The sequence below is a fragment of the Leptidea sinapis genome, chromosome 2 (assembly GCF_905404315.1).
Source record: "Leptidea sinapis chromosome 2, ilLepSina1.1, whole genome shotgun sequence".
NCBI classification, from domain to species: domain Eukaryota; kingdom Metazoa; phylum Arthropoda; class Insecta; order Lepidoptera; family Pieridae; genus Leptidea; species Leptidea sinapis.
This window is the reverse complement of record NC_066266.1, coordinates 18,869,188-18,893,172: the sequence shown is the minus strand read 5'-3', so window position 1 is coordinate 18,893,172 and position 23,985 is coordinate 18,869,188. Positions and strand designations below refer to the sequence as shown.

Below are 23,985 nucleotides of genomic sequence, written 5' to 3'. Positions count from 1 at the left end.
TCATGACACGGAGTTCGATTCCTGTTGGTATCGTAGTATGATCTAATTACCATTACAGTAAAAGTGTTCTGTGAGTATGATTTATCATACAAAGAATATAGTGTGCAATTATTAGTGTGTGTATTATATCTGTGACATGACAGTAAAATTATGAATATATTAAATAGGGTAAGTAAAACGTTCAATAATATTATACATAATATTGTCCAATCGTCTACATGTACACAATGGTTTTATTTAACCCACTCTGAACTGCATCCTTAAATTATTTTAATTTATATGCAGTGTACTGTTAAAACACATTATCAGTCTTGTTTAATTAAAGCTTTAATATTTATTTTACTTAGAACAGGTACTGGTTCAGATAGGTGCCAATGGTGCCTGCTTCGATTGGTATTCTGTTTACATCTTAATAAATTTTTGTAAGTTGTCTGATGATTATGTAGTAGTCAAGTTGCTGTAAATAGAGGATAGTTACCTTACCTACCAGATCCTAGTGAGACTGCATCTATTAGCCGAATGAATGTCATACTCCTTTCCATGGTCTGTTGGCACACATTTAGTATTTGGCCGAGCTAATATACTGGCTAGTCAGGTACCACAGTGGTACTATTCTGCTGTAATGTGCAAGCTGGACTTAAAATTACTGGGTTACTAACACTTAACATCTTGTGTGTCCAAGTGACAAGAATAGGATTCCAATCTTAGGGTTCAGTCTATGATCCTGATTTGCCTGTAATGGGCAGAGAGAATCACAAACCATCAGGTTGGTGTTGTTTTTTAGTCTAGATTTGTTTTTCTATTGAGACTGTTATGTACGATGTTAAGTCTCATTTGCCCAGTAATTTCACTAGCCATGGCACTCTTCAGACTGAAACACAATAATAAAATACACATTACTGCTTCATGGGAGAAATTGGCCCGATTGTGCTACCTATAATCTAGCCGGCATCCTGTGCAAAGGAGCCTCCTACCCTCCCAATTTATTATTTGACATTTATTATTAATAATTTGGATGTCTAGTCTCTTGCTGTTAGACAACCGATAAAAACAGGCCAGGAATATTAGTTTAGTGTGTGTGAGAAGCTATGTCTTACACTAGCAATTTGTAATTTGTACGACACTTTGTGCTAGTGTAAGTGAATTGCTGTAACGGCCATTTTCAATAACATATCTATCCTTAGTTTAACTTACTAGAGGTAGACAAATCTATCTGTTAAAATATGTCTGTAAAATAGTACTTGTTCTCTGTACGCATACTGTTTAATCTACATCATTCCTTTAGTCTTTGTCAGAGTATAGACAATGCATACTTTATAGAATATGTTCTCTCTCTTTTTGCACTTCACCGTAATGGAAGCTACATGAAGATCACGAAACTCTTGTTAAATAAGTTATAATTAAAAATACATCTTGCATATAAACAGTTTACTAATTTCAATCCTAATAAAGTCTAAAGTCACATAATCTGTTTTGGATATTTTGCTAAAATAATACAACTTGGAAAATACTCATTCGTCATACAGCACGTGGAGGCGTGGTCGGCGAGGTACAAGATTATCTCTGCAAATACTACTTGTTCAAAGCGCAACAAGCTAGGAAGTTATTTATTACAATCAAGTTGGTCGAAGCAAGATGGAAAGTACAATGATTATCCCAGTGGCTCAAGGGACGGTGTGTAAACTCAAGGGTTCCAAAAACTGGTATATTTGGATTTTTCAAACAACAGTTTTACTCAAAGGTCAAAGTTAATTTAATATTGTAGAGGGCAAGACCGTCACACCCGATGTAACACAAAAATCTGCATGGGAAGGCAAGGATGCAAGGGCTCGATCATTGCTAGTAACTAGAATGACCGAGGACGTCATGTTGCACTTTATAACCTGCAGTTCTTCAGCTGAAATGTGGAAAAAGCTACAAAGTGTCTTCAAACAGAAAAGTGAAACAAATATTGACATACTTCTACAGCGGTTCTTCCAATTCAAATTTGAAGAAGGTACGGAAATGTCAGTTTTTTTGTCCAAAATTCAAGAAATGTAAAATAGCCTAAAACAAATGGGAGAAGACATATCGGAAGAATTCGTTATAACTAAGGTACTAATGTCACTATCAGAGAAATACAAACATTTTGTGTCATCATGGGCGTCTGCTCCGGATGATAAACAAACATATGATAATTTGGTTGCTCGACTACTCGTGGAAGAGGAGAAGATGAAAGAGGCTTCGAGTTCAACACCAGCATCAGCATTTGCAGCCGTAAGGAATAGTGGTAAAAAGTTTCAGTGTTTTCGGTGCAAAAATTATAATCATTCTCAATTTGACTGTAAAATGAAGACAGATAGTCCTGTGAATAGTGGTAACAATAAGTCAGAACTTCCCTGCTTTTTTTGTAAAGAGCCAGGTCATACGAAAAGTGGGTGTAGATTTAGATTAAGTAAACAAGATAATAGCTCAAGTAATGCATTTGTAGTCTCAAATTCTTTGAAAGATTATAACAAATCTACGTTTCTGGTCGACACAGGTTTGAGTGATCATATGTGCAAAGATAGAGAATTGTTTACCTCTTTTACTGATATGGCAAATAAATTTGTAGTGCTAGGAGACGGCACACCTATTAAAGTGTTAGGGACAGGAAGTTTAATGGTACAGGTATATAATGGTAAGGTATGGGTAGACTCGACCATAAATAATGTTTTGTATGTTCCCGACTTAAAAACTAATTTGTTTTCTGTGAAATGTTCCACATCTAAAGGTTATGTCATGGTAACAGATGAAAATTCATGCAAATTTTATAAGAAATACCAAGTGTCTGCTATTGCAAAGAGAATTGATAACCTTTATTACTTAGATTTTCGTTATAAATGTAGTGAAATAGATATGGTGCAAAGTAATACAGATTTAAATGACTGGCATCAAAAACTGGCTCACCAAAACATGACTTATATCAAAGAGGTGTTAAAAAATAATAATATTTGCTGTAAGGGTGCAAGTAGTGTGCAAGAACAGTGTGAAAGTTGCTTAGAAGGTAAAATCCATCATTTACCGTTTCCAAGTAGTGAGATAAAAACAACTAAAACTTGTGAGTTAATTCATGCTGATACTTGTGGACAATGGAACAAACATCACTCGGAGGTGCAAGGTATTTTGTTATTTTCAAGGATTAATATTCTAATTATAGAAGTGTGTACTTTTGAAAGGGAAGGATGAAGTAAAGACTTGTATTGAGATTTTTTTAAATAAATCTGAAGATGAAATGGGAAATAAAGTTAAATATTTCAGAAGTGACAACGAGTTAGAGTTTTTGAACAAAGATGTTGCTCAATTGTTTCATAAGCGTGGTATTATTCACCAACAAACAGTTCCATATAGTCCTGAGCAAAATGGAAAGGCAGAACGGGAAAATAGAACTTTAATTGAAGCGGCTAGGACTATGTTGTGCGCTAAGAAGTTACATAAATATTTGTGGGCAGAGGCAGTTAATACAGCTGCATATGTTTTAAATAGGACAGGAAAAAGTACTATAAAAGATAAAACTCCTTATGAGTTGTGGTCTAACAAAAAGTTTGATATAAATTCTTTAAAAATCTTGGCACACCTGTTTATGCTCATATTCTTAAAGAAAAAAGAAAAAGTGGGACCCAAAAGGCGAAAAAGGTATATGGTGGTACAGGTATATTAGTGGGTTACAGTGAAAATGTTAAAGGTAAAGAATATATTTCTCATTCCAAAACATGGTTGACATTAGGCGCGATGTAGTGTTCATAAAAAATATTGTTTCTGAAGAAAACCAGCCTTCACAAGTATATGAAGCAACTGTGTATGTAGAAAATACTCATAGTGATAACTTAGAATCAAAACCTAGTATTGAATGCGAAGAAAACTTGAATGATGAAAGTGAGTGTGAGGTTGAAAATCATAGTACCAGTAGTGAAAATGAGGCTGTGTTCACTTCACAAGATAAACCCAAGCGTATCCATAAGAAAACCACTTTTTTCCCATGTAATAATGTTTCTTCTTTAGATGAAGTACCTACTACTTACAAAGAGGCTATGTGTAAGCAGGGTGCTTGTATTTGGCAAAAAGCTATTGATAGGGAGTTAGAGACATTAAAAAATAACAATACTTGGGAATTTTGTGATTTACCTGAAAATGCAAGCGCAATAAGCAGTAAATGGGTTTTCAGAACAAAGAAATCATAACTCTATCCAATACAAAGCCAGGCTTGTAGCAAGAGGCTTTGAGCAAACTTATTTAATGGATTTAAATGACATTTATGCACCAGTGGCAAAGCTGTCAACTTTCAGGTTATTCACCGGAGTTGCAACTCAGTGTAAATTACCTATATATCAAATGGATGTTACTGGGGCTTATATGTATGAGGAAATTGATGAAAAAGTGTTTATAAAATTGCCTGATGTGGCTTTTAGTGGGGATAAAAACATTGTTAAGTTAAATAAGTCTTTATATGGACTTAAAGGGTCACATAAAAGCTGGGAAGAAAAATTTAACTCAATTTTAAGGTCACAGTGTAACTCATGCTTATATACGAAGTGTAATAGTAATGATAAAATATATGTTCTTTTGTATGTAGATGATTTGTTGATTTTAGGGAGTAATAAAAAAAAATCAGATTTTAAGTTATTATTAAGTAAAGAATTTAGCATGAAAGACTTAGGTTTAGTGTCAGACTTTCTAGGTATCATTTAAACTCAGGTATTACTGAATAAAACCAAAAACGTTATTTAGAAAGTGTATTAAGAAAATTTAACATGTAAGATTGTACCCCTATTGATCAAAACTTTAATACAAAAATGTTGGAAAATAAAGAGTGCAGTGATAAAAATATTGAAAATCAGTGTAGACAGATAATAGGTAGTTTAATGTATGCAATCTTAGGAACAAGGACAGCCCTATGTGTATCAATTTCTATACTTTCTAGGTTCCAAAATTGTGCAAATACTGTTTTGTTAAGTGCTTTAAAGTGTGTCTTAAGATATGTAAAATATACTTTAAACTATAAGTTAATATACAAATGTAATAGTGAGTTTCTTGCGCCCATTCTTCTCAGGTCTGAGGCAGTCTCTTTTGAATGGGTGATCAATAAGTGATTTTAAATCCTGTTTTGAATAAAAATATTTGAATTTTGAATTTGAATAATGTGTCATTGATAGGGTACTGTGATGCAAACTGGGGAGGAGACTTACAAGATAGAAAATCCACCACCAGCTATTGTTTTATGTATTCAAATTGCTTAATATCATGGTGTTCTAAGAAACAAAGTTCAGTGAGTCTGTCTTATACGGAATCAGAGTCCATAGTGTTAAGCTCAGCAGCAAGCGAAGCATGCTGGTTGCAAAACTTGTGTCAAGATTTTGATTTTCATACTGATAACATAACAATGTATTGTGATAATCAGCCTGCTATTACATTTGCAAGGATCACATGTGTAGAAAGGCTGAAACATATAGACATAAGGTATCATTATATAAGGGAACTTGTAAAAGGATTTCTCTGAATTGTCTAAGAACTCAGGATCAGGTGGCGGATATGTTCACATTCAATATGTTCATGATTTGTTACATAAGTTTTCATGTATGTGTGGTATGTCCACCTGATAGTACCTATTACTTTTATGGTGTCTATTGTTATCTACTTAAAGAAAATTATCTGGTTTGTTGAAAAATTTTAACTTGGTGTAAGCTTTCCATTCCATATGTTTAGGTGTTTGTTAAAAATAATATGTGTTAAAGTTAATTAAAAGTTTGAATAAAGTAAGCATTGAAGGGGGGTGTTAAAATATGTCTATAAAATAGTACTTGTTCTCTGTACGCATACTGTTTAATCTACGTCATTACTTTAGTATTTGTTAGAGTATAGACAATGCATACTTTATAGAATCTGTTCTCTCTTTGCCCTTCACCATAATGGAAGCTACATGATAAACTGATTTTGATTTGATTTGATTGAAGATCACTAAACTCTTGTTAAATAAGTTATATTTAAAAATACATCTTGCATAAAAACAGTTTACTAATTTCAATACTATCCCTATATGCTTACTTACATTTCAATAACCTATTGACAGATAGCATTGGACTAAACTATGGATAGATAAGATCTTGTCATTAAACGGTGACAGTGATGTATCCGTAAGTTAACTACTAAACTAAGGATATTAAAGGTTAATGAAGACAGCCGTTAATAGAGGTTAGTTTTAAACATATTTATTTCAAAATTTACAGATGTCATAGTCTATCTAGAACTATAAATCATCCTCAAACGCGCGCAACGCCCCTGTGATTCCTCTGGTGTTGCAAGAGAATGCGGGCGGTGGTGATCACTTAACTCTAGGTGACCCGTACATTCGTATGTCCTCCTTTTCCATAAAAAAGTGTAATGAATACCTATATTATATTCTAGTTTTTATATTTCCAGCTCATGTTTTAAGTAAGGGTGAAGTAAATCAGTCAAATGGAGACAATATTGACCAGATATAAGTCGTCGCAACTGAAGGGGCAGCCAAATAGACCGACAGCTACAGTTGTAACACCGTCGAAGACAGCTAAGAGCAATACAAAAAAGGTACATTTTTCACTCTTTTTTTATTGTTAAGAGGACATTAAACGAAATTTATTTTGTTTTTTAAAACTTTAAATCGAATCAGAAATGAGGAGATCTGTAGGAGAAGCGAGGCACATAGTTAGACAGACAGATGGTCGTTGGGGCAGTGAAGTCCTCGAATGTCGACCACGTACCGGAAGACGCAGTGTTGAAGACCATAATTAGTTGGATGTGGACAGCGCAGGATCGATCGTCGTGGAGATCGGGACGGTGTTACATTAAGAACATATTTAAAAATAATACTTCTTTTTTCAAATCTAGATAATAGATATTATATGTATAAAACCTGAATAATATATAGCCTATCACACTCACAAATATAATTTTCAAAATCGGCCTTTCCATTGGTAATATAATTTTCAAAATCGGTTCAGTACCTCACATACTTTACCTCTTTATAATAAGTATATAATAAGTATGTATAAGTTTATCATTTAACATGTTTTTCAGGGCGAACACAGTCCCAAGAAGAACAAAGTCGAAAATGGACAGTATTGCCCAGAGAAGACTAAACGGCCCATTAAGTGTAAGAAGGTTAAGTTGAAGGCTAAAAGTGATTTGAAACTTATCGGTGGGATGAATAGCTTGAATAAAAGAAAACTTTTTAAACCCCAAAGAGGTATGTTAGTACTTTTTTTTTAATGAAAATACGGGACATGACGAGCAGGATGTTCATCTGATGGTAATGGATACGCCCTGCCCGTAACAATGCAGTGCCGCTCAGGATTCTTGAAAAGCCCAAAAATTCTGAGCGGCACTACAATTGCGCTCGTCACCTTGAGACATAAGATGTTAAGTCTCATTTGCCCAGTAATTTCACTAGCTACGGCGCCCTTCAGACCGAAACACAGTAATGTTTACACATTACTGCTTCACGGCAGAAAAGGCGCCGTTGTGGGTCGTCTCGTTTTTGGGTTTTTCAAGCATCCTGAGCGGCACTGCATTGTTATGGGTAGGGCGAATCAATTACCATCTGAGCTGAACTTTCTACTCGTCTCGTCCCTTAGTTTCATAAAAAATAATAAAACAAAACACATCCAGATGGAGGGGATGATTTCCTAATTTGTGGCGTGGCGTGCGAAGATGGAATTCGGTGGCAGGAATTAGTTGAAACAGCTCTTTGGAACACTCCCCGTGATAAATGCGGTAAAATAATCACAATGAAGCGACGTCTCTACGCAACGCCAAGTGATCCAGCCGTTCACAGAGTACTGGGTCCCAGACAATTCGAGGTTTTCTGCGTTGCACGCGGTCAAATGGATCGAGCTGATATTGGGGTGCGCCAGACCAGAGATGACAGCAATACTCAATGTGTGGCCGGACCTGCGCTTGGTACAGCGCTAGAATGTGGGACAGCTTGAAGTATGGCACGTTATCTGTCCGACGTCTACTACACTAATTTGAAATAGTTTTAAAGTTTAAAAATAGTTAAAGCAGCATATTTTTTCATTTTAAATTTGTCATCATTTTTTTTAAATATACTTTGGAGGACAAAATATAAAACAGTACGTCAATTTTGTCAAATTCTATGGAGTACATCTAAGGTTGTAGATGAAGAGAGGGGATCAGACATATATTTTATACGTATCTACGTACTCGTACATAATAGAATACAAAAATTTTCAGTAGGTGTAATAGTTATTTATGCAACTGTTGTGTAATAAGGGGTATTAAAACACAAATGTGGGTTTATGTGTGATAATAGTATCACATGAGTGTTTTAATACCTAATTAATAACAGTGGCATACAAGACTTTATCTATACTCATAATATGAATCCTCTATAAAAGATTCTATAACAGTTAGCTTACTGCTAACATTAAAAATGCCAGTCCTAGTAACCATTACATTACCAAACGAGTGTTGTAATGTTGTACTGAATATCTTTACAACACTTGTTTGGACGATGTAATGGTTATTAGGAGATTGGGTATTTTAATGTTGGCAATAAGCTAATAATTGTTTTAGAATCTTTAATAGAGGATTTAAAGCATGGGTGCAGATAAAATAATTTACAAGTTAATTTATTTACTATCATAATAATTATACAAAAATAATTTCCAGAATTGGAACAACATTGTTCTATACATCCTGAGCTAAATGTAAAGGAGCCACTGAAAGATGATCAACAAAACGTAGCAGATTTGATTACACAAATAGAAGAGGCTGGTGGGATTGATGATGAAGATCTCATGGAGATATTGACTTGCCCCAGTCCAGTGTGGTGGGAAGACCCACCTGATGGTTATGTTGAAGGTATCCACTTAGTTATTTTCACTTGACCTGTGCCTGTTCTTACTCCAATCAGCCCTGACGTTCCCAGAAGTACAGCAGCCTTTTCAAACAGCAACAGGCATTAGGAGGCGATGATGGAGATCGGAGTTTATTCGCCAATTCTTCTGCACATTGTAAACACGAGCTTTGGTTTTTCACCTGCCTTCATAAATCCTGTGCATAAAGAAGTATTCTGTTTTCATACCAAAAATCCACACAATAACAGAAAACAAGTGGTATAATTTAAGAAAAGACAGCAAGAACTGGCAAAATAATACCAGTTAACTTGTATGCCATAGAAGTAGGTGCTTGAGGTATGACAGCTAATTCTCTCTACAACCTATTAAATAACATATGCCTGTCTAGATCTGTAGTGAGTTCTTTGACGACTATGGTATTGGGTTCGAATCCTGGTAGGTGCAAACATTTATATGATGAATTTGGATGTTCGTCTCCGAGTAAAAAATTATATACTAAGGGAAGCAAGTCAAAGTATCTAACATTTACTTTGTCATTTTCAGAACCAATTCAACTGCCAAGTAGCACAGTGGATCGTGCAAAAATATTCCTAGAAAAACATAATCAAGAATTACAAATAAAATCAACTATAGAAGATAAGAATAACTGCAGTTATGTAAAACCAGCTGAACAACAACTAATACATTCCAACACTGTAAGACGCAATAAACTTGAGTCTTTGCTTAGTAAGATAAAAAATAAAATTGAAAATAGTGATGATAATATAGATAATAACAGTGTAAATAAAGAAGAGAAAGAAATTGATCCTGTAAAAGATAGGATTGATGAACATTGTAATAAGTCAAATACTGATAACTGTGATGAAAAAAGTGAAGATTTCGAGTCATTTTTGAAGAATGTCGATGATTTGGAAAAGACTGATATACCTATTGAAAGTAATAAAGTGAAATTAAGTAATGTAAGTGATAGCAAACCAGGTAGGGCTAGAAATAAAAGGAAATCGGAAAATCGTGCAAGGCTTTTAGAATCTGATTTGGACATGATTTTTACTTAATATATTCCTAATTACTGGATTTAATCATTTGTAGAAAATACAAAAAATGATTTTACACACTATTAGCCGTTCCCGCCAGCTGCGCTGTGCGAGTTTTAAAGGAAATAGATGCATACTAATAATAAAACCTATTTATTTCCAATCTACTATTAAATTATTTTACATTCATTACAATCATTACATTCTTACAGTTATATCTATGATTACATCTATTATAATAAATATTACTTACTAGCTGACCCCGACAGACGTTGTTCTGTATACAAATAAATAAAATAGTTTTTTTTTTTATGAATCTGTCAATAATATATCATATCATCAAGAATTACTTGGTAAAATATGCACCCTGCTGTCGTAATGAAATTGTTTCACAGCAGAACTGTCAAACCGTGCGTCAATAAATTCTCTCATAGGAATTATGTATGGACACATCAAAGGAAAAACAAATTTGTTCTTTTTATTTAATTCCGAGCATTTTTTTATTTATTCACCTTTTAAACTTGTCAAATCGGTCCAGCCGTTCTCGAGTTTTTGCGAGACTAACGAACAGCAATTCATTTTTATATATATAGATTATTACCATTATTTACATTTAAATATATATATATATATATATATATATATATATATGTATTTTTTGTTTGTATAATTGACTGTTGTAATGTACTGTCTTCATTGCTATCTTTTTCCATAAGTATCCTGCTGTCGCTTGAATGCCTTCTGTCCACCTTTTCTTAGGACGTCCTATTCTCCTTTTTTCCATTGGCCCTTTCCACATAGTTGCCTCTTGAGGTTCATCTATTGTCTCTACATCTTGCTATATGTCCAGCCCACTTCCACTTCTGTTTCGGAGCGTAATGTAAGGCATCTAAAGTCGAATAAACAAAATATATAAATTAATGAAGGAACATTGAAATTCCAAATGTATTAGATATATATATATATATATATATATATATATATATATATATATATATATATATATATATATATGTGTGTGTATATATATATCGGTCGTCACACGTTGTACTGTACATAATAAATAAAATACTGTTTTTTTTATGTGACTGTCAATAATTTTTCATAACGTCAAGAATTATTTCGTTACGTATGCTCCTTGTTGTTATAATGAAATTGTTTCACAGTAAAACTGTCTAAGCGTGCGTCAGTAAACAAATATTGGAAAAAACAATAATTATGGGTCCCAAATCGACGTAAAAAGTATCCTATATCTCTAGTTGGACCTAGCTGCACTCTATAAAGTAATCCCCATTTAAATCCGTTCATTACTTTAATCCAACGCGGACAAAAAACATGTCATGTAATTTATATATATTTAAAACTTGACTCTACAACTAAAAAACCAGTTAAATTTGGCAAACAAAATAATAATAACAATAATAATATTATCCATTAGATTAGGGTTTTAGATTTATAGTCAGAATTGTAATTCTAGATCAAAAATGTAAACAAAGAAATGTCACTAACAAAATGACAATTCAGAGATAATCAACACTTTTCTAGATAGTTCAATTATAAAATTATTTTGATTCATAATACATAAAACATAAATATATAGAAATAATATTATTTACAAATATCTTTATTTGATAATGGTTACAAAACAAAATAGATAATTTTATAAGACTATTGTCACTACGACAAAGATATTTTGTAACATTATTTACGTTTTTCTTCTGTAGACGAGCCAAATGCTTAGAGCTTCTATCATATTGCCAGTGTCAGAACAAAGTTTGCACAAAATATTTACATTTTAATTATCGGATGTATTCTATGCTATATTACAAAGAGAAAACGTGGTGCAATATTTATTTTTATGTATTTATACTACACTTATAATTTTAAAATGAGATTTTAGCATATTTCAACACGCACAATGGAAAAGGTTATTATTTTAAGTTGGCAACATCGTTGTTTACATTTTTGATCTCGAATTACATCTCCTATAGATTTTTTTGCTAGATATAAAAATACTGTTTAAGTGCAATAGTAGTATATATACAGCGTGGCGACTAAACACATGAGTGGAACTACTTAACCGTAATGATAAACAATGATATTCTCATATTTTTACTTTACAACTATAAAAAACTTACAGCTAGGTACACATAATAATATTGACACACTTTTACACAAATTATCTTGCCGCAAACTGGGCATAACCTGTACTATGGGTACAAGACAACGATATATTTAATACAATATACATAAATACATATAAACATCCATGACTCGGAATCAAACATTCATATTCATCATATAAATAATTGCACCTACAGGGATTCGTCTAAATTAAAGTGGCGTTGTCTTGAATAGGTCAAGGTAGTATTCATTATAGATTTGAGCATGCAGCTCTAATAAGAAAACTGTACTGTCTATAATTACATTTTGCTGAGTCTATTTCAAGTATGTTGACTCGCCTTTAGGAGCTGACAGTGGTTCGTAAGCCAATTTGCTCTAGCAGTTCTGCACAGTTAGCTCTACCGTTTGCTACATTGAGGATATGCTCCAGTGGGGGGCTCCTTTGCACGGATGCCGGCTAGATTATGGGTACAACAACGGCGCCTGTTTCTTCTGTAAACAGTAATGTGTAAGCATTATTGTTGAAGGGTGCCGTAGCTGGGCAAATGAGACTTAACATCTTATGTCTCAAGGTGACTAGCGCAATTGTAGTGCTGCTCAGAGTTTTTGGGTTTCACAAGAATCCTTAGTGGTATTGCATTGTAATGGGCAAGGCGTATCAATTACCATCAGCTGAACGTCCTGCTCGTCTCGCCCCTTATTCTCATATAAAAAATTATACATTTTGTCCTGGTGTAGTTATTGGACGCTTTGATACCAATTTGTGATGTTAATTTAGAAGAATCTATCTTAGAGTGAAGTAACTTAGATTAAAAAGCTATTTGACGTCTTAATTGTAATGGTAGTGTGTGAAGCCTTATACATCTTATCGATGTGATAATGATCGAATAACGGCCGTTCCCAATATACTATTTACAGATTAAAATTACTACCTTCTACTGTCAATAATCTGAATTGCCTTGTATTGGCACGCGAGAATTGCAATTTCCATGCAAACTTCTATCACTGGTAAGCTATACGTCCTCCAATTGACAGACAGCGTGTACGGATAAGGTGAGTTACCGTCGATAAGTTTATTGGACAGAAAAGTCAACGATAATTACGATTTTATATCTCAAGTAGGCCACAACCGGAGATAGACTGAATATGGGGAGCGACCGTAAGACAGCACAGTAGGTGTCAGTGTCTACGCTAGCGCGCGGCTATTAGATTTTTCACAGGTTGTTCCGAAATCGTGTTTACTACACGTGCCTCTCGGACTAGCGAAGGTTGGCAGTCATCTTTGTAATTTAAACTTTGTGTTCTTCGCGAGGCGAAATACTTCTGCCGCATTCGCGATTTCTATCGACTCTCGGATGTTGCGAAGCCAAGACTCTTTTCTGCCTCCTACGCCTCTTTTGCCATCATGATGTAAACGTCACCAAACGCGTTATGAGGGAGTTTGGACGAGGCGTTGGATGACTTAATACCTGAATACTATTTTTCCCATTCATTGTGACTTCGTGTATTCTATAAATATACTTTCATTGTATTACTTCTCTTATTTTTGTTCATTATTTGTAACACGCTTTGCGAAAACTGTCAATGGTAAATAGATGTATACTTTTTAAACCTATTTATGTTATGTAATATTTGTTTTTCTAATAAAATACAATTGTGTTTATTTTTTTTTTTTGAATATATACTTTATTTGTTTGAAAATTTCAATAATTTACTTAATTTCAATAATTTAATTAAATTTTGAATTAATTTGATTTGATTTAATTTAATTTAAATATTTGCCACGACTGACACGATAAATGAACACAAGAGAAGAGCTATCTAACCTTAATTGAAAAAATATTTCTATCATTTATGATTCATTGATGAATTCAAAATTAAATTAATTTTTTTATTTATTAACTTGGATTGAATTAAACTATGCAATGTGAAATATATACTAACATAGTTTCTATGAAATACTAAAACTTATGTGCCATCAGTCTGAAATAAACAGATTTTATTTATTTATTTTTATTTAATGTCGCCATTATAACGCCACGCTGTTTATAACACATACTTTATCATTTTGAAAACTTCTGTAAAAATAACAAGAGATGTATTTATATTTTCCTATTATCGTGCGCAAAGTTCGATTTTGCGCATACATTTGCGTTCGCAAAGTACCACTTTCCCACACGTTGACAAGAGCGTGCGGGAATGTTGTTGAGTGTGGGGGAATGTTTGAAAATAATTATAGTTGTCGAACTTTGCGCAAATAGGAAATAGTATATTTCATTACGAGTGCGGAAAGCCTGTCATTGCAAAGAGTTCCGACAAATGTCTCCCGAGCCGAAGCGCAGCCGAAGGTGAGGGTTGACAGTCGGAACACGTTGCAATGACGGTTCCGCACGTGTATTGAACAACTATTTTAATACAGTTGCGATAAAATGAAGGTATTTTAATAGAATAATAAAAACACAAAATGGCCAACCGTAAAAGAATAAAGGCAGAGATTTTTTTTGTTTTCTTCACACATTCTGGGTAGGCAAAGGGAACTATTCCCATACAGCCAAGTCTTCAGTAGATTTTTTTATTAATATGGAATGAAATTTAATGAGATGAAATGAAATGAAACCTAACCTAACTCATTGAATCAAATCATTAAGTCTAATATTGAAACAAATTAGTAGCTTTTTTTTAGAAATATTTGCATGAATCATAAAAACTTCTTTGATTTTTTTTGTAAAAATTCGTAGTTCGTTTTTTCTTTTTAATAGACATTATTTGGTTGGACAGTTGGGAAAGAGAACGCACGAGTTCGGAAAAGGTAAAGAAAAAGCTCGAGTGTGTAACAGCCCACACCCCGAACGCTATACGTCCCTGCAATACGCTACTTTTTGAGCAACTGTATTAAAAAATAGTATACGATACTCGTGCGCACGTAGGACCTATTTTGCGCACTTGTATCGTAATGTAAATAAAGTACTATACTAGTTAATGGCGCAGTATAGCTGTTTTTAGTCATAATTGTACATAATATAATATTAATATGAAGATCAGGGTGAGCGTCGTGAGAGATTTAAAATTCGATAGGTATGTACGTGCCGGCGTAATAGAATCGCAACCTTGACATGTTTTTTTTTATGAAAATAAGGGACGAGGCGAGCAGGACGTTCAGCCAAAGTAGACTTGTATCAGTACAGAAACTAAGCCTAGTTGATAAAATACTTACCTACACGTGCGTACACTTCATTGAAGCAATAGGGTTGTAAGGTTATTTTTCCAAGCGACTTTAAAAAAGGAAGAGGTTCTCTGGACTGTATTTTTAGAAGTTCCTTATTTGGAGCGTTGCGGAACGTTAAAGAGTAAAAAAATTTTTATGTATAGTGTATGTAAAATGGCTATACATTGTGTAATACAATATTATAGCCTACATGATGACTTTTAGTCTTTATATTTAAAAAAAAACATTTTATTGAATTTTTTTTGGATTATTTTTTTTTAATTTTCGTTCAAATATTTTATTTCAAATATGTGTTTTTAAAACTTTGGCCGTTGAGGTTTCACTTCTACCACGAACATATTGTCTAGACGGGGCAATTATCGCTGTCGTGAGTGTCAATTATTAAGAGCAATTAACTTCTATTTCGAGATACGTGGATATGACTTTTTAATAGAATCAATATAGGTATCATTTTCGAGATTTTGGGGCGTGTCAATAACGAATATGACATGTATTTTAAAATCTAAGATTGCGGATGTGTCTTTTACAATAAAATCAAAATGGGTATCCATTTCGAGATTTTCGGGAGTGTCGGTGAATTTTATTTTATTTTAACAATTTTATTTCAAGAGTCCGGCTTCCACACCCTCGAGAATCATTAAAACAACACCCATGATAAAAAATGGTGTCATTTCTTGCAGCCGCCATCAAGGATTTACATTTTGACAGCACTATCTATTTCAGCACCCTCGAAAACCATGAAAAAGACACCAGTGACGATAAAGTTGATATTTTTGCAGCCGCCATCTTAAACTTTCATATTGACAGGACTAGCTGGTATTTGTTTCAACACCCACGATAACCATGACAAAACACATATAGGCAACTAATCCAAAATATATAAATATAAAAAGGAATTCTCAAAAACCAAACCACACTCATAACAAAAATGATAATTACTAGTGCAGCCGCCATCTTTGTTTCACATTGTGACTAATTATGTTCACGAATTTATTACAATCGATCACACGGACTTATAATTCGAGTACCTATAAATTATAATAATAATATTAATACTTATTACCTTTCAAATACGCACAAATGCCACGTAATGCGCTGGCATTTTTATAAAGATCGCGTAAACAAATAACAACGTGAGACACTCGACTCGTATTGACCGCGAAAACTGCTTAGAGGCCTCGTCGATGCGCATGTTTGTGTGAGTGTGTCATTTCGAACGTTTGTGGGTAGTTTCCGTACTGGTACATGTGTCTACTGCGGTTCAGCTGATGGTAATTGATACGCCCTGCCCATTGCAATGCAGTACCGTTCAGGATTGTTGAAAAATCGGATGCCGGCTAGATTATGGGTACCGGCGGTAACGGCACCTATTACTGCCGTGAAGCAGTAATGTGTTAGCATTACTGTGTTTCGGTCTGAAGGGCGCCGTAGCTAGTGAAATTACTGGGCAAATGAGACTTAAAATCTTATGTCTCAAGGTGACGAGCGCAGTTGTAGTGCTGCTCAGAATTATTTGGTTTTTCAACAATCCTGAGCGGTACTGAATTGTAATAGGCAGGGCGTGTCAATTACCATCAGGTGAACGTCTTGCTCGTCTCGTCCCTTATTTTCATAAAAAAGGTAACTTGATCTCATAATAACTTTACAATTTACATAAAAGTTTTTTATTACTTAATTATTTTTTGTTAAATTTACGTTCGAATACGAATATAGTCATGATAGGGGTAGACAAAGACCACATCTCTCACCTAAAATTGCCTTACATAAGACTATATTGTTACTAAGTGCGGGATCCCGTGAATTCCGAGATCCCGCGGGATCAACAATTTCACTTCCGGAAATACCAAGATTTGAAATAGACAGCGAAATTGGAAGTCCTAGATACACGGGCCAAGATGGTCTATCTCGGCCCGACCGCGTGCAATATAGAACTGTGAACGGCTAGATATGTGCATTGTGACTTCGCTGCATTGTGTATCTTCTACCCCATTTATCATGGACAGTGTTTCGAATAGCTTGTGGCTTTGTTGACATACACTTACACAACACAACTTCTTACTACTTATTATGACTAATTATTATTATCTACGTTAAATGTTTTATTAAACTATAATAACAACAATAACATTAATATTCACACTTAATTATATCCAAAAATTATTTATTATTATTATATCTGTAGTAATTAATATACTAAAGTAGATTAGTTATAATATATATATATATACAATATAAGTAATAGTTGTAATATAAGTAAGAATATAACATAAAATATTTAGTATTGTGCAGTGGAAATCCACCACTGGCAACCGGTGAATATTGCGCCTGCGCAGAACTAATATCGTTCAACGACCCGCACCCGCGCAGGCACAGAAGTCGAGTCTCGAAGCCCGTGTCGCTTGTCTATAGAACGTACCTACTGTATAACTGTCGCGTTGTCTACCTGTCGCATATTTGTATCTGTATTTACTCCTTTATATATTCTAATAGCTTAACATCATGTATATCATTGTACTTAATGTATGTGCGAATTGATAAGTAGATTAGTTATAATATATATACAATATAAGTAATAGTTGTGTGTATACTTCAGTATATTCATTACTCTGTAGTAGTAGACTTACACATAAACGTTCAGAATAATATTTATAAGAATATAACATAAAATATTTAGTATTGTGCAGTGGAAATCCACCACTGGCAACCGGTGAATATTGCGCCTGCGCAGAACTAATATCGTTCAATGACCCGCACCCGCGCAGTCACAGTACTCAGTAGTCGAGTCTCGATCATTCGCAGTGAAGCCCGTGTCATTTGTGTAATTTTGCGTGTAGTAGATAACCGTGTCGCTTATCTATAGAAGGTACCTACTGTATAACTGTCGTGTTGTCATATTTGTATCTGTAGTTACTGTATTTTCTCCTTTCTATATTCTAATGGCTTAACATCATGTGTATCAGTGTACTTTATGTATGTGTGAATTGATAAAGTAGATTAAACTGTTATGTGTTAGACTTCAATTAATTTATTTTATTCAGTCACCACTTCTACCGCACTCCATACCACAACTGATAGCCACCAACGACCATAAGCTGTTTCACCTGATGCCTGCCGCCGAATTCTACCTTCGCCCGACCACGCTACAAATTAGGATATCATCCCCACCATCTGGAATGTCTGGCATTTCTCAGTGCGGTTTTCAAGGTACTTTCTCCTATGTACAAACATGCTGTGTGTGAGCTTCCTTTTGTGTTGTTTCCACGACGATATGACATGGGTACCGTCAAAATAACGGCGTACTACTTTCTACAAAGCCGGCAACTTTCCTGAGATTCCTCAGGAGTTGCAAGAGAATATCGGCACTTAAACAACAGGTGACACGTACGTTCGTTTATCCTCCTCTACCATAGAAAAGTGCCCATATGCACGACTTTTGCTGATAGACAGTTCATTAAGCGCTCTGCCAAATTATATAATGTAATAAATAAAGAATTACAGATTTATTCAAAAAACATACATATATGAATGTAAAAAACTTACATCTAACTGGCTAGAACCCAAATCCTATGACTGGGTAGAGCAGTTGCTAAGTAGCTAGTTGTGTATGCTATAAGTATCACGCTCACATCATCACACACGCTCATACAATCACACACAACACACATTTCCCTTCTTTCCCTTTCTCTGATCATGTCTATTTTATAAATCGTAGTAACGTAATGTGTAATGGTAGAACTTTCATAAATAGCTTTAAAGTACATATTTCATTTGTGTAATTTTGCGTGTAGTAAATAAAGGTCAAAGTTATATTTTTATTAGTTAACTTTTAAATGTATAAATAACTCTTAAGCATAATATAATTTTGTTTGTTGTAAATAAAAGTTAAAGAGCGTTGACTCCCAACACAGGCGATAAGCTTAACGGGAGACATCTTCACCTAGTTTTTAAGTACTTTTTGTTAAATAAATAAACAAATTTATTATTATTAATGTAGATTAGACAACTAAAGAATATTGATTTTAAATTACGATACCATACCTATTATATTATAGAAAAAACTGAGCTATTTTTATAAGATGACCTTATCCTAGCTAGGTAGGTACAGTTTTAGGAAAAGAAGGCAACCCTAATGTCGTCAGAAGAGGTAAGAATCACGCGATAGAAAAAGATGATAATTAAGTCAAAATCTACCTTTGTTGAAGTTAAACTTCTTTAGGCGCGTTATAAAAAAATTATGAGACTGAAATTTTATGATGTAATACAAAAAAACAGTTTGAAGTTGGTTCCTAAAATTTTCTGACGTTTGCGTCATTCGTTATTTATTTTTTTGGTTTCTTTGGCAAAGGGTTCAAGCTCATACAGCTGTATTCATTAATTTAATAATTAATTGTCAAAGCCATCTGCATGATTTTTACAAAATTGTTCCTTCTAAAAACGTAGAATAGCACGAGGAATAAATCATTTTAATAATTTTTGCTTCGTTAGGCCAATTAAGTATAACTTCTTGCGTGCATACATAAGTACACACACACTTTTTTACGGAATCTGTTTGTATACTTACGGTTCTATTAGATTACATTTACTAAAATATTATTTTTCAAGGGAAAATAATATTGTAAACGGTATAACTTTAACACTAGACACGAACATTAATTTCCACATTTCAATACCTTTGAATTACCTATTTTCGAAGGCATCTAGAAGAATCTAGAAGGCATTCTAGGCATGTAAACCATTTTTAGAAAAATACTAGCTGCCCCGACAGACGTTGTTCTGTAGATAGTAAAAAAACAACTGTTTTATATTTCAAAACATCAAAAATTATTTCATAAATATGCTCCCTGTTGCTAGAGTGAAATTGTTTCACAGCGGAACTGTCAAACCGTGCGTCACTAAATTCTCTCATAGAAAATATGTCCATACAAAACAAATATTGAAAAAAAAAAATATTTATGGGTCCCAAATCGAAATAAAAACTACCCTATCTCTCAAGTTGGACCAAACTGCACTCCATGAAGTAATCAATTAAAATCCGTTCATTAGTTTAGGAGTCCATTGAGGACAAACATTGTGACACGAGATTTATATATATATTAAGATGTGAGGTTCTATAACAGAGTTGCCTGACAAAACATTCAATTTTTTTAATGGCAAAGGGGTTGTTATAATATTAAAGAGTATATTGAAGATGAAGAAGTTTGGCGTACGGTTCCATGCATATCATGAGTCTACGCGACCCCCTTAGCATCCACAACTACAGTATTTTTATTTATTTACATAATTTATTATTTGACGCTTTCTCGAACTTGCTGAAAACACTTTCTGTCTATTTACAAATGCTTTATAAGTTTACGTAAATAAAAAAAAAATACGTTTAAAAACCGACTTCCAAAAACTGAAAAGTATAAAATTACTTAATAAAGATTTAATTTAATACACCTCTAATGCAAACTTGATACCTTAAATATTGATAATATACTATTATTTGTATGTGCTACCTTTTGATACGGTTTAAGTAATTAATAACCAGTATGACTTGTATTTTCTTTTATTTTATATATATATATATATATATATATATATATATATATATATATATATATATATATATATGCAATCCATACTGTATAATAATTTATATAAATAAAATGATAGAGGCTTTAATTTTTTCATCATGGAAAAAGATACTTAGATTTCAATTTAATCCTTATTTTATATTCCTTAGACACTTGGCCCTTATCAAGAAAAAAAAAATGTAATAATAATATTAACACACTTTTTACACAAATTATCTTGCCCCAAGTTAAGCATATATAGACTGTGTTTATGGGTTACAAGACAATGATATATTTAATATCATACATATTAAACATATCATTGCTTTGTAACACATACATACATAAATACATTTAAACATCCATGACTCGGAAACAAACATCCATATTCATCATATAAATGCTTGCACCTATCGGGATTCTAACCCGGGACCTCTAGCTTAGTAGGTAGGATCGCTAACCACTCGGCTATAAAGGTCGTCAACTTAATAACATCTTCGTATAATATAAAGATAATAAAGTTTTAAGAAACAAAGGTTTTTAATAAGTAGTACGTGCTTAGTCATGTGTGTACGCGGACGAAGTCGAGGAAATCAGCTAGCCATGACTAAGGCTTGCCTAGGGTGACAAATCGGTCATAAATTGCGCCCGTTCTTCATAGGTCTAACGCATATAGGTACTTTCGAATGGATAGTAGAAGTATCTGACGAGGAATTTTTGTCGAATTTAAATTTATTAATTATTGTATAAGATTTGCAAGTTAAGCTTTTAGACATACAACGTCTAGTCTTAAGAGCCCGTGAACCCCAGACCTACGTTATTTTAAAAAACTGAAAGTTGTCAGCGCATGCTCCCAACATAGGTAAGAAAGATGGACCGTTAAGATTATTACTTCTGATTGTTATTGAAAATCACTTTATTCATTGCCATTGGCTGTTATTATGTATGTATGTTATAGCTGTTATTTATAATGGCTATATTGATACTTTATCAGTAACACATTCAAAAGCCAAATTTATAGTACTCAATAATAATATAATGCTAGAATTTTATAGCTTAGTTTGCGCAAACCCAATCATATAACTTATGTTCTTGTTGGAAAGTGTTTCTATAATATGTAAGACTGAATACAATTTTTTTGGTTACTGAGATAAAATTTGTCACCTGCTGGTAAGAGATCACCTGAGTCCCCACACTTTCTTGCATTACCAGGGGAATCACAGGAGCGTTACTGCCGTTTATGGTCTAAGTATAAGCTCATTTGTATAATAGGTAATGCAGATACTGTACATACAAGAAAGTTTATTTTATAGTTTGGTTGTTAGTGGGTAAAAGTTAACTTTCGAGGAAAGCCCGCCGCGATGGTTGACATAAATTTTTACCACTTACATTTTTGATTTAATATGAAATCATTACGGGGAAGTATACCAAGAATACTGGCCGCATTTCCGCATTGGCTAGCTAGGCTGATGCTTAGCTGCCAGCGCTTAGGTTTCCAGTACCTAGCCCAGTAAAGGCGCGCCCGACGGGCTTAGTGTTTCGACACCAAACATCACAAAGATGTAAGACGCACTGAGACCCGACATATTTGCTGTCTTGGAAGTCGAAGCAACGGCCCCAGCACCAACTGAAGTAACATGGACATGATAAGAAGCAAGAATTTCAACGCAAGTCGCGTCCCACACCGGCGCACTTCTCCGTGCGCGAGCCATTAGGAGGCTTGCCATCGCGGCGGGCTAGAATACCAATTCGCTCCGCTGGTATATGCCCTGATGACTTCATTAATACTGGCGTGACGACTAATACGGCCTGCCTACGCAGGATGAGGATAGGCCGTGACGCACAAGAGCGTCTATTTAATTTTATACCTAACGGGAGTAATACGTGATTGCCATTGGAGGATTTTACTGCCCCAACGACCATCTGTCCGTCGAAATATGTGCCCTGCCCACTGCCACTTCAGTGTCGCTCCTACGGATCTCCCGATTTCTGATTCGATCTCGCAGGGAAACTCCGAGCATAGCCCTCTGAGCGACCATAAGCTTTCTCATAAGGCCCATGGTTAGAGACCACGTCTGCGTGCCGTAAGTCATCACTGGCAACACACACCGGTTGAAAACCTTTGTCTTCAGACACTGTGGTATTTGGGACGAGAAGATTGTGAAGACGTGCGAGGGAGCGGAACTCGTGGTAGCTGGGTCAAACATGTTTACGGCGAAAAAACTTATGAAGGAGACCACGCTCTCTACTACCATGGCTCACTGAATCGTGGTCCTGCTGCATGGTCAGAAAGATGTAACGTACCTACAAATACAGACGGTATTTTACACTATTTTATTTTTTTTTGTGTCCTTTAGGTGTGCAAAAGTATTTAAAAAAAACCCTTTCTCCATGCACGCCTATATACTTCGTAATTAATAGTACCAACATCATTATTTTCAGGTTTTGCGACGTCAGTGTTCTGCATAAGTGTCCAAATAGATGGACGAATAGATTTAGGTCCTGACTGGAAATATGAGTACGATATCAAAACTCTTCGTGAAAATATCAGTCCTCTATTTAACCAATCATTACAGTCTGCTTCTAAAGAAAATATCAAAAACTACCATGATAATAACCTTTATAAAGATAAAACTAGGCATAGCTTACTAATAGACACAAGTAGTAAAGAAGCTAAAAAAATAGACGTAAAAAATGAAACTGACGAAAACATAAAAATCAATTTCAACTTAAGAGAGGCACATCACATAGACACAAATTTATTTAGCGACCACGATGAGTCAGATTTTGAGAAAAATAGAGAAACAGACATGACTTCTACAAGTGATAAAATATCTGCAATAAAACCAGTAACATTGGGCATAAATTCTTATAAGACTAGTGGAGAATTCTTACCAAAAGTTTTAAGGGTTAAGGAGGACACAAAAATATATGATTTCGCTGTACATTTATATAAACAAACTCTCAAAGTTTTCGATGGTATAAAAGATAAAACCAAAAACGTATTCTTAAGGCGCATATTTTCCAAACTAAAGAGTTATTACAAAGAAAAATTCGGCCATTTTCTTAATGAGACTTACATGCATAACATGAAAACAAAAATGTCTGACAGGAAAGTGATTCTCAATATTATAGATACTTCGAATAACCTGCTGCAGAGGATCTTCAATTAT

The 23,985-nt window shown here is 34.2% G+C and overlaps 1 protein-coding gene across 1 annotated transcript in view; it reads left to right on the top strand.

The window, feature by feature from the left end:
• The first annotated feature begins 3,248 nt into the window (after positions 1–3,248).
• LOC126973362 (nuclear pore complex protein Nup98-Nup96-like) overlaps positions 3,249–23,985 on the top strand; it is a 106,010-nt gene continuing 85,273 nt past the window's right edge. Inside the window, exon 1 of the mRNA XM_050820599.1 lies at positions 3,249–3,291. Coding sequence (XP_050676556.1) covers positions 3,249–3,291 — 43 coding nt within the window. The remainder of the gene's footprint in view (positions 3,292–23,985) is intronic.